General features: G+C 47.4%; 1 protein-coding gene across 2 annotated transcripts; it reads left to right on the top strand.

Moving 5' to 3' along the window:
- The first annotated feature begins 434 nt into the window (after nt 1-434).
- Nucleotides 435-11,385, top strand: SAV1 (salvador family WW domain containing protein 1). Of its 2 annotated transcripts, none has more exons than XM_035098427.3 (5): nt 435-786; nt 3,047-3,493; nt 8,098-8,368; nt 9,580-9,723; nt 10,339-11,385. In XM_035098427.3, the coding sequence occupies exons 1-5, from the start codon at nt 693-695 to the stop codon at nt 10,541-10,543; spliced, it is 1,161 nt and encodes a 386-aa protein (XP_034954318.3). In that variant the 5' UTR covers nt 435-692; the 3' UTR covers nt 10,544-11,385. The 2 variants fall into 2 exon arrangements, with proteins under 2 accessions (XP_034954318.3, XP_034954406.3); XM_035098515.3 differs by having other exon boundaries at nt 464-751.
- The last annotated feature ends 1,054 nt before the right edge of the window (nt 11,386-12,439 follow it).

Below are 12,439 nucleotides of genomic sequence, written 5' to 3' on the forward strand. Positions count from 1 at the left end.
TATAAGTTAAATAAGCAGGGAGACAATATACAACCTTGTCGTACTCCTTTCCCAATTTTGAACCACTCAGTTGTTCCATATCCAGTTCTAACTGTAGCTTCTCGTCCCACATAGAGATTTCTCATGAGACAGATGAGGTGATCAGGCACTCCCATTTCTTTAAGAACTTGCCATAGTTTGCTGTGGTCGACACAGGCAAAGGCTTTCATAAACACGGTTCTTCCATAAACACGGTTTAATCAAACAGCAGCCGGGCGCAGAGCAAGCCCCCTCCCTGCCGCGCGGGGGCGCTGTTCCGCAGAGCTCGCCCTCCCGCCCTCTCTGTGCCGCCGCGCCCTCTCCGTCCTCCTCCTCCTCGAGGGCCCTTTTCGGCGCTGCCTTCCCGGCGTCCCTCGCGCGGACCAGCCAATCAGGCCGCGCCGGGGCGGTGGGCGTGGCGAGAAAGTTTAGTCCGCTGCCTGAGGGGCTGCTGGTGGCGTGAGGCGCTGAGGGGAGAGAGAAAGGGAGAAGGGGCGGAGGGCGGCCGGGCGTGGCTGGCGACCCTCCCCCATCCCTGAGGGGGCCGAGCGAGGACCCCCATGGAGCCCCACCGGGAGGGGCCCGGCTCCGGGGGCGGCGGCGGCGCGGCGGGCTGAGCTGGGCGCCTGTGAGGGAGGGGGGAAGGGGCGCCGTCTCCGAGGGGGGGGGAGGGGATGCTGTCCCGGAAGAAAACGCGCGCCGAGCTCTCCAAACCCGGCGAGGTGCAGGGCAAGTACGTGATCAAGGAGACGAGCCCTTTGCTCCGCAGTGAGTGCAGAACCCCTTCCTTCCTCCACACCCCCAGGGCTGTGGTTTGGGGGTGGGGTCAACTGAACCGGGGGGGGGCAATTCAGTATCAACATCCCCAGGCCCCTCCTGGTCTCCCAAGGGAAGGAGCTGCCTGGTGGGGGGCAGGGAGAGGCTGGGAGCAGGGGGGGGCAGCTTGATTAAAATACTGAGGTGGGGGACACACACAGGTAAGCCCCACCCAGGGCCGGATTGAGGTTGGATGATGCCCTCAGCTCCTGAAGGTCATGGGACTCTTTCTGTGTCCAGCTGTCCTTTGCCAACAACAAATGGCCGCTGCTTTTTGTGTTGGATATACGCTATATGGTCATTTATGGACCTAATGGGTATCTCAAGCCATTTGCACATAACAAGTTGGAGCCTACACAACACAAAACACTGTTGTTGTATGTAGGTTTTATTTTATTTGTTTTTTATCTTATAGTTTGGAAATGTGCATCCCGTTTTCCCCCCTTTAAATTTTTAGTGGGGCCCCCAAGGGAGTGGGGCCCTAAGCTATAGCTTGTTTAGCTTATACGTCAATCCGGCACTGGCCCCACCCCATATAATCGATCTCAAATGTGCACCCCATTTAAATGGTCATGTGCTTTGGGGAGGGCTGGCCCCTCTCACATATTTTATTTGGGGGTGAAGGGACCTCAGCCCCTGGGAGCTGGCTGCTATAGCTCGGGAGTGTTCTCCCCTCTTATCCATGAATCATTTTTTTATTATTGCATTTACATCACGCTTTTTCCTTCAAGGAGCTCAAGGCGGCATATATCGGTACATGGTTCCCCCCCCATTTAATCCCCACAACAACCCTGTGAGGTAGGTGAGGCTGCATTGTAGATGGAAAGGGGAAATTCCCCAGCGGCGGCAGCAACAAGGGGCCATTTTGCCCAAACAGCCCCCCCCTCCCCGCAGTGCAGGGATGGATGCAGCTGGAGCACCCATGGCAGGTGGTTCATAAACCTCCAGCAGAGGAGAGCCCACCCCCTTCCCATCCTAGGAAACTGTGGACACCCAAGGGATCAGCCCCCTCCCCCAGTGCAAAGAAAGCATCCATGGCAGGTGACCGTCCAGCCCCTCAGCCTAAAAAAAATTCCCATGAAGGGGTGTGTGCATGAATGATTTCAATCTGTGGTGGTGGGTGGGTTTATTGTTGGGGGCAGTATGGAGACCAAGGAAGATTCAGAGATTCAGGTTGCAACCGTAGCCCTGCTAAATTCAGGGGGGGTCTGTTCCCAGGTTAGAGGAGGGTCCTGGTTATCTGCAGTGTTCAGCACCTGTTTTGAATGTGTTGCAACGGTTAAAAGAAGTTAGGAATTCTGATCGAGGAAGGGAACTGAAGGTGAACACAACACGTAAATGGAAACACAGCCTTGTGGCGCCTTAAACCCCACCACATGTATTTATGGCATGAACATCTTGTGGATAGACCCTGTGCTTTGTGCCTGAAGTGCAATCCGAAGTTGCCACACCTGGCTGCAGGCCAGGCAGTGGGACAGAGAGGAGGGAAACCAGAGGTTAGCAAGGTGCAAAAGGGCAGTTATCCTTCCCTAAAAGCCGAATAGTGAGCATGGTAACACATACATCCTGCCGCTGTACTTTTCACCGTAGGTTTGTTTTGCATTTGATTTCCTTCTGTATTTTTTTCATTATTCATTTACATACATACAACCCCAGTGTAATTTACGCCATAGGGCAGGGTTATCCAATGTGGTGTCCTCCAGATGTTTCAGACAACAGTGACCATCCTCCCTGGCTATTGGCCGTGCTGCCTCAGGCTGATGGGAGTTGTAGTTTCTAGCATCTGGAGAGCACTACATTGGTAGCTAATGGAATGGGGTGAAGGAGGTTCCATGGGGCGGGGGTTGTAACAGTGCTGGGAGATCTTTTTGGGCCAAGGACTTACCTTACCCTAGTGGAAAGCTATTGGGGACCATATTCTAGTATCCTGAAAATTGCTTGACTACTTTTTGCATATTTGCAAGAAGAGATTTCTGCTGAGATATTTACCCTCTGCTTTGAACCTGTTTATTTATAGAACTTACTAACCAATTCCTAGATGAAATGCCTCTCAAAGTCAGTGCACAATAAAATCCTGTAAAGAGTATTGTTACTACCATGTTTCGATTCTGCCTCCCCCAGACACGTAGTAATTTTAAAAATTCAATGAAATAATGTGCCTACTTTGACCATGTTGAGGCCTTTAAATTTTTGCTGCAATGCTCTGTTGCAGATCTGATGCCTTCATTCATCCGTCATGGTCCAACCATTCCAAGACGAACAGATCTCTGCCTTTTGGACTTGGGTTCTTCTGCCTACGCTGCCTGTGGGGATGGAGCAGTTTCCAGAAACCAGAGCTTCCTTCGGACTCCAGTGCAGAGGCCTCCTCACGAGATAGTGAGGCGGGAAAGCAACAGACTCTCTGCCCCTTCCTACCTTGCCAGGAGCCTGGCCGACGTCCCGCGGGAATATGGCGTATCTTCCCAGTCCTTTTTAACAGAGGCAAACTCTGTAACTGAAAACGGAGAACCCGGATCCCGTCACTATTATGACCACCACTTTTATAATGGTCAGAGGCGGCACCAGCTGGGAGATCATGTGCAGGAGGAATATAGATACTATGAACATAACACTGACCTTGTCCAAAGGATGTCACAGAATCAGGGAAGGCATAGTTCAGGCAAGTATCTTGAGCTTATTTTCCAGGATTTGCCATTCGGAAGTACATCTTTTGTGTGTACATGTATCATACTGGGGACAGTATCTACGTGTGCATTGTTGGTTCATATAGGCCATTATTGTAAGGTGTGGGGGATTTTTCTTCTAAGCAAGTTCCAGAAGCTCCTCCTGAGAGAGAAACCAAGCTGTCTGCTGACTTCTGAGGCAAGGCCATGGGAGCATGACAAATGCCTGGTGACCTGTGTGTCTTTCTGTGTTGTCTTCTCGAAGTGTAATTCTGTGAATTTTAAATACAGCCAGGGCAATGGTTGCAAACTTGCAATTTGCAGGAAAAGCAACGTGGGCGAGAGAGATGGAAAAACACAGGCCTTTCTTTATATGCAGTTGAAATGTTGAGTGTTATCTTAGTTTCCTCAGAAAACTGGTGATTTTGTTCTTGAATTGAAGTGTTAGGGGGCATTGGACCTTTGAAGTTGAGTGAGAAGACATCAGATGTTTGCCTTGGAATGTGACTCTTCCTGGGCGTGACAGCATTCCGGATCACATTTTTCATGTGGTTTACTTGTGTTTACTGAAGGAAGCTCATCAAGACAAAGTTAAATTTTTGAGTAGCGCTTGTGGGATCACAGTGCTGGGCACAGCATAAAGACTCTCAAGCTCTAAAATGTGGTATTTATGTTGTAAACATAAACAGATCAATATGTAAGCATGTCATACTTTCCCCCAGTTTCCTTGGTTATGAAACGCATTGCAGTCAAGTTGACCATCTTGCGCAGATTGCAGAGGGGGGAAATAAATCTGCAGGCAAGAATGTCAAAACTTTAGGGTTACTGACCTCAAATGTGAAACACTGCTTTTTGAGAAAGAGATGCTTTTCTCTTAGAAGGCTTTTTTTATTATTATTAGAAGAAGAGAGGCTGAGCTCCAAAGAGTTAGAGACTGGTTCTGTGCTGTGGAAAATTAAATGCCTGTGCATTTGACTGTTCTATAATGTTTAATTTTGGTTTGTTTTAGGAATGATTCTTGGTGTATATGGCTTATTCAGATTAGCAGGAGGGAATGTCAAGTCTGCAAACCAAATAACCCCTATCTGTTTCCTGTGGCCTCCATTAATCTGCCACCCCACCAAACTCCTACTGATTGGCAGGAGAGAGGTTTTTGAAGAACATGAGCTCATAGGCGTCTGCTGGTGGGAGTGGCTTGGTTGTGGAAATGGAGTTGGAAGCTGCTAGGCTGCCTGGCTGCCAGCCACCATAGAGTGTACAGAAAGGGGGGAAGCCAAGCCGCAGATGATGCAGCTTCTTGAAGGCCTTCACTTAAAGCAGTTTGTTGGCATGAGAGACAGTAATATGCTCTAGCAAAGTAGCAGGAGGCTGTGCTCGATGGGAGACTTGGGATGCAAACCCCACATTTAAGGAAAGGAAACTTGCGTCCTTTAGAGGAAGGAGGTGGGTTGTTGTGTTTTAGCATTGGCTGAAGCAATTGTGTATGAGCGGGCAACAATTTGGCTTTGACGGCAGCTGAAAAATTACAGGTCTACTCCAAAGAAACACAGAACAGCTTAGAAGTCAATGAAGAAGCAAGGGGAAAGGGCTGCGGCTGGAGCTTGCTGGAGACAGACTGGGGTGTGTGGTGATCCCATTAAAGATATACTTGGTAAAGCGTCTTATCCGGACCCATTGCAATCGGGTGCAGCACCAAAACTGCCTTCTTCACCCCGGTTGGTGACCTTTGTTCAGAGAGGGGCAGGGAGAGTGCAACCCTTTTGGTTCTTCTTGACTGCAGCTTTCAATACTGTTGACCAAGCCATGCTCCTGGAGCAGCTCCCGAGTCTGGGAACTTGTTACAATGGTTCCGTTCCGGCCTCTGAATCTGGTTTCAGGGTGTAACCATTGGAGATCTATTCCTTGGTGCCTTGGGAGCCTGTTTGTACAGTTCCCCAAAGGTTTATCTTGCCCCTCTGTATGGAGCCACTGGGAGATGTGATCAGGGTATTTGGAGTGACATGTCAGTGGTATACTGGTGATACCCATCACTATCTTTTGGTGCATCTGAATCAGGAGAGGCAGTGGTAGTGGAGGTGGAAAGGGGCTGGTTGTGGATCAATAAATTGAAGCTGAATCCAGCCAAGATTGAAGCACAGTCTCTTGCAGGTTCTTGAGCCCAGGAATTTGGGAGGGGGCTAGTTCCCTTCAGGGTTGCAGCGCTCTGGGTGGAAAGGGCTATTTCAAGCTACAGTTGGTTCACCATCTCGGAAGCTGCAACTCGCGCAAGATGCAGCAGCAAGGCTGCTGGCAAATATTTCTAGCTGGGTACGTACCACATCGGTTTTGGAAGAGAAACCTTAGGAAGAACTTTCTGACAGTGAGAGCTGTTCAATAGTGGACTAACTGGGAAGGTGGTGGACTCTCCTTCCTTGGAGGTTTTTAAGCAGAGGTTGGATGGGCACCTGTCCAGGATGCTTGAGCTGTGATTTATGCATTGCAGGGGGTTGGACTAGATGACTCTTGCGGTCCCTTCCAACTCTACAGTTCTATGAATCTGTGATCTGCATTGGTTGCCAATTCACTACTGAGCCTGGTTTAAAGATACATTGAAATATGAAGTCCCAAATACAGTGGACCCTCTGGATACAAATTTAATTCATTCCGGGGGTCTGTGCGCACCCCGAAAAATCCGTATCCAGAGGTGCCACTTCTGTGCACATGCATGGTGCATTAGAGTGTTTCTGCGCACATGCGAGCAGCAAAACCCAGAAAAATACTTCTGCGTTTACCGCTTTCGCAACTTTAAGTTTGCGTTACTCGAGAGTAACGTAACCCAAGGGTCCTCTGTACCTGAAAGAGTGCCTTCTCCCAAATGAACCTGCTTGCCTGTTAAGGTCAGCAGGGGAAGCTCTGTTGGTAGCACTGCTACCCTCTGTCGTTTGAGGGGCAGTAGCACTTGAGAGGGAAAGACCTCCCCTCTTATGCCCATCACTCCATGCTTTCCAACAGTTGGTCAAGATGCACCCCTTTACCCAGGCCTTCCCCCCATCTCCATTGCTGTGCACTGTATTCACACGAACCATTCAGCCCTCCGGCTTGTTCACATCAGGGATGTGGGATGCCAGCTCTGCAAGCCAAATAGTTTTCATCTGCTTCCTCTGGGCCCCTTTATCTTTCTCTCCTCCCCACCATTGAGGGATCATAGCTGAAAAGCAAAGCACATGCTTTGCATGCCAAAAGTCACAGGTTTAATAATAATAATAATAATAATAATAATAATAATAATAATAATAATAATAATTTATTATTTATACCCCGCCCATCTGGCCAGGTTCCCCCAGCCACTCTGGGCGGCTTCCAACAAAACGTTAAAATACAGAAATCCATCAAACATTAAAAGCTTCCCTAAACAGGGCTGCCTTGAGATGCCTTCTAAAGGTCTGGTAATTGTTGTTCTCTTTGACCTCTGGTGGGAGGGCATTCCACAGGGTGGGTGCCACTACCGAGAAGGCCCTCTGCCTGGTTCCCTGTAACTTGGCTTCTCGCAGTGAGGGAACTGCCAGAAGACCCTCGGTGCTGGACCTCAGTGTCCGGGCAGAACAATGGGGGTGGAGACGCTCCTTCAGGTATATTGGGCTGAGGCCGTTTAGGGCTTTAAAGGTCAACACCAACACTTTGAATTGTGCTCGCAAACGTGCTGGCAATCCCTGGCATCTCCAGCCAAGGACCTGGTAGTAAGTGATGTGCAAGGCATCTGCCTGCATTGAAAGCTGGAAGGTTGCTGCCTGCCAGAGTAGATGAACCCAGTGGTCTTGAGTCAGTGTAAGACAGCTTGCTGTGTTCCCTGGCAGTCTTGCCTCTTAAATAGGGCTTAATTCATACCTAGAGAATGCCCTCCCACTTCCATAATCTGTCTCTTGATTTATTGGGAGGCTGGGGCTGAAATCTTGAGGCTTCCATTCCAACATTTGCTCTTGGATATCCTGCGAAACAGATTACACAATCAAGAACCATCTTTTTTTCTGATAAGCAGCCGTGTTATGCAATAGATATGGGTCAAGTGTCTGTGTTTTGTCAGTCTTGAAAACATGAAATACTTCCCAATTTGAACTTCTTTGAATACTGCTCTTTCAACTACTTATCCCCTTATCTGACTTGGCATGTCTGTTATGTTTTGGGGTATGTTTTGATAGTTGCTATCTTCACTCTGCCTTCCATGATACAGAATCTTCTCATTTTAAAAAGTTATCTTTGGAGAATAGCCTTCTGTTCTGGGAGGCTGGGTCTTATGTGCACAAGCCTGTGCTGAAGTGAGCCGGGATTTAGTGGCCATGTGGCCTGGAAGCAACTACCCAACTGCTTCTGACTTTACTAGCTAATGAACTTCTGCAAGCAAAAGGAGCATGTTGCATAGAAAGCACCAGTGCTCTCTCAAGGCAGGAATGTTTGTGAGATGAAACAATAAATCTAAGCACTGAGAAGGGGGGGTGTATTGTGGAATTGCTGACAATCTTTGCTGCTTTTCTGAAGAAAAGAAGTTGGGTAACTTTGCAAGAAGCCCGTTAAATGAGTGTCTGCTTCACTGACGCTGTTGTGGGTTGGTTTTTTTCCCCTCCAGGCATTGGGCGGGTGGCTGCTACATCGTTAGGAAACTTAACAAACCACAGTTCGGAAGATTTACCTCTCCCTCCTGGCTGGTCTGTGGACTGGACTCTTAGAGGAAGGAAATACTACATAGACCATAACACCAACACAACACACTGGAGTCATCCACTTGAGCGAGAGGGGCTGCCTCCAGGGTGGGAGCGTGTGGAATCGGCTGAGTTTGGCGTCTACTACGTCGACCACATCAATAAAAGAGCACAGTACAAACACCCCTGTGCCCCCAGGTAAGTCATCTGTGGGCTTCCCTTGGGAATTTCAACCAATGCCTTAGGCTGCAATTCCGTGACCACTTACCTGGGACTAATCCCCATTGAATTCTGTGAGACCTCTGAATAACCCTGTGTAGGATCACACTGTAAGAGAATGAACCTAAAATGCCTTACTGCTAGCACACATAAAGGACTTTCACCGATTTCCAGCTCCTAAAGAAGAGCGGAAAAGAACCCAACATCAGGTCACCAACCGCAGAACTTTGAGCCTCCATTAGCAAAGCCTGCCAAGGGTAGCCTAGATTAGCAGAGCACACAACACATAGGTCCTACTCGGAACTTGCTCTCTACTTCCATGGCAGGCAGTGCAGAGCCACTGTCTGCTTAAATCCTTAGTTTTTCTGGTTTCTCACCTGTTGAGACACACCCCAGAGACAATCCCAGGCTAATCCCAGACTGGCAGATACAAGGATTTATACTACCGTACACTGGAGTTAGTCTAAGTGGTGGAATTCGCAAGATTTAACACACCCACCTTTTAAACATAGATAATCTTTGTGGCACAGATCTCTCCATCCAAATCTGTTTGATAGAGTAAACTCCCAAGTATGGGTAGGAGTGCTTTGAAGTTGGCTTTCAGAGTGTCGTCAAGCTGTGTTCAGTCAAATCATTGCACCTGCACTAGCCAGCACAGGGATTCCTTTTAACACAATGGGACTTCCCTCCTCTCTTCCCCCCTGCACCCTCCCCAGATCAGCCCTGGAGAGTTGGGGGAACTCCATTACAATCTTTGGTATGAAAGTACAGTGGTACCTCTACTTACGAATTTAATGCGTTCCGAACACACATTTGTAAGTCGAAAAAAATTGTAAGTCGAATCCCATAGGAATGCATTGGGAGAAAAAAATTGTAAGTAGAAGCAACCCTATCTAAAAATTCGTAAGTAGAAAAATTCCTATCTAAGCAGCATCCAAGATGGCGGACGGAGCTCCATTTGTAAGTAGAAACATTCGTAAGTAGAGGTACCACTGTATGGGTTGACTCCTGGGCTGACCAGCACTGCTGTGCCTTGCTCCACATTTTCTAAATCAGGAACACACACACACACACAACTGCAATGGGAATTTGCTCACTCCAAGTTTCTGCACCCCAGCCTAAGAGAGCTGTTGCTGCCATTTTTGGTGTTGAAGTGACTCGAGTTCGACCTTTGCTGTATCTCTGTGCAGCGTTCCCCGTTACGATCAACCACCTCCAATGACGTATCAGCCACAGCCAGCCGAGAGAAGCCAGCCTATCCTTGTGCCTGCAAATCCATACCACACGGCGGAGATCCCAGACTGGCTGCAGGTCTATGCCAGGGCTCCTGTAAAGTGAGCATTAAGCACTTGTCTATGAACTTCAATTTTTATTTCTGCCCATAGTGGGCAATTCATTGACTTATCAGCTTGTATTTTTTAAAAATGGAGGCATTTTGTTTGGGACATCTTGAATGTATCCAGAATGTTAAGCTTACGTTTGTGTACCATCTTAAAAATAAATGATATGCTCTTAATATAATCAGTATTGGCTGGATTTCCAAAGTCGCATAAGAACATAAGACTTCTGCTGGATCAGACAAGAGGTTCATCTGGTCCAGAATCCTGTTCTCACAGTGGCCTGTTTTAAGGTCAGGTCCAGAAGATTCCTAGTTATCGTTGGCTCCTAGCCAGGATGGCTCTGCTCTGCCTCCAACGTCAGAATCCACAAGGAGGGAGGGAGAGTGCCCTTGTGCTCAAATCCTGCTTCCAGGTTTTTCTCACGACAGGAGGCTGGATTAGATGGGCCATTGGCCTGATCCAACAGGCTCTTATTTATTTATTAAATTTGTGCACCGCCCTTCACCCAAAGATCTCAGGGCGGTTCGCGGCATAAAGCTCTCCTTATGCTCTCCTCATCTTTATCCACTGCTTGCCCAGTCGGTTACGTTCCCTTATCTCTTGCAACAGATACGACCACATCTTGAAGTGGGAGCTCTTCCAGCTAGCTGACCTGGATACATACCAAGGGATGCTGAAGCTGCTTTTCATGAAGGAACTGGAGCGGATAGTGAAGCTGTACGAAGCCTACCGCCAGGCTCTGCTCACCGAGCTGGACAACCGCAAGCAGAGGCAGCAGTGGTATGCTCAGCAGCAACACGGCAAGAACTTCTGAGCTCCTTCCCTTTTGCAGCAGGCTCTCTGAGGGCTCTTGGAATCATAGGGGACTCTTTAAAAAAAAAAGGAAAAATCGTGAACAAGTGCTTTGGTTAAAAAGGCAGCTTCTCTCTCGCTGATCTTGCACCTTTTGTAATTAACCTTCTTTGTGTATCATGTTTATTGAATACAAAAGATGTTTGTTATATTGTATAAAGAAAGTTAGTTTCTTATTCTGAGAGCCAGTGTGGTGGGAAAATTCAAGAAAATCCACATTTTATATTATTATTATTATTATTTTGTCTGGTATCCTTTTTTTCTAGCAACGGTTGTACCTTGGAGAAGAAATTTTATTTTCGAATGACGTCAATGCAAGAAGCACCCTGGAAGTTTTATGAAGCCTGTTTCCTGCCTTCCAGCTGCTGATCTTGTGGGCTGCCTTTGGAGACAGCTTTAATACACTAAAGGTCCACATGATCTTTCATTACAAAAACATTGCAAAAATATGGTTCTGTTGGACCCAAGCAATGAATAAACGACTGCCTTATTTTGACTGTTGAGCTCATCGTTCTAGTTTGCTGCAGATCCTCTCAGGAGCGTTTTGCCATTTGCAGGCTGGCGCAAGTGGGCTGTGTTGAAAAGCAACTGGAGAACCGAGCCACCTGCCTTAGCCATTTGGAGTAAGTCTCACCCTAATCAAACCAGCAAGGAACGATTTTGTGAAAACTTCCATCCACTGGTAAAGTTTGCCTTTGTATTTCGTTTCACATTTTGATCTGTCATCCTGCAATGTATATGAAAGTTCTGTAACATCTGTGTCCTGTAAATCTCGGCAATCAAATAAAGTTCTGTTTTTGTTTATGTGGCTGGAACAAATTTATCTCTGGTTTCCACACAACACTAAGCTGCGGTTGAACACTGTCTAGTGGCCTAACAATGGTTTAACTTGCTACCAACAAACCACAGGCTGAAGTCATGACTTGTTGCTGGCTGGTGGACCTTGGCTTGTTTTAAGCATGGCTTGGCATTATGTGGAAACCCAGTAGCACCCTTCCTTAACCATGGTTTGGTTGTCCTGGCTCAGATTGCTTACCAAGCTACTAAGGCTCAAGCCAAAAGCAGATTGAAAACAAACCATGGGTTAGCATTGGGGACAAATGAAGCCACTGTTTTGTTACCTACTACAATGGCTAGTGCCTGTTAAGAGCAAACAGGCAAGAATCCTGAGATTGTTTGGCCAGAACAAACACACAAGTAATTGCTTTCTAGCCCTTAAAGTTGGAAGGTTATAGAACAGAACCTGACCATGTTCTGGCACAATGAAGGCTATCTTATAACCTTCCCCTTGAAGGCGTACCATGTAATTCCCTGTTGAAGCTAAATGTACACCTGAATGTTTTCAACAGGTAGCAGCAAAAGTGCAGGCACTTTGCTTTCCAAAAGTAATTTGAGCAGAGCCTGCAACCTTGCAATGAGAATAATATTTGATCTGTATAAGGACAAGCACCTTTTAATTGCAGTTGGTGTTTAGCAGTGTGTGCACTGAAGAATTGAGGACCCTCATCCAAATATGTCAAGCGGATTTTAGGCTTGCTTTTCTTAAAATCTGGACTCTAAAGCAGGCACCCCCAAACTTCGGCCCTCCAGATGTTTTGGACTACATTTCCCATCTTCCCCGACCACTGGTCCTGTTAGCTAGGGATCATGGGAGTTGTAGGCCAAAATATCTGGAGGGCCGCAGTTTGGGGATGTCTGCTCTAAAACTTCTTTTAAAAAGCAGCTTGTGGTATGTAATAGCTATTCAAAGCTAAAACCTGATTTTTTTATAGTACAGGTGGTTCAAAATACTTTTTGCTCCGGTTGAAGGGTCTATTCCATATGCGTACAGGTGCTTTCTCCTGATGCTGAAGGAAGC

The sequence above is a fragment of the Zootoca vivipara genome, chromosome 1 (genome assembly GCF_965207765.1).
Source record: "Zootoca vivipara chromosome 1, rZooViv2.hap1.1, whole genome shotgun sequence".
NCBI classification, from domain to species: domain Eukaryota; kingdom Metazoa; phylum Chordata; class Lepidosauria; order Squamata; family Lacertidae; genus Zootoca; species Zootoca vivipara.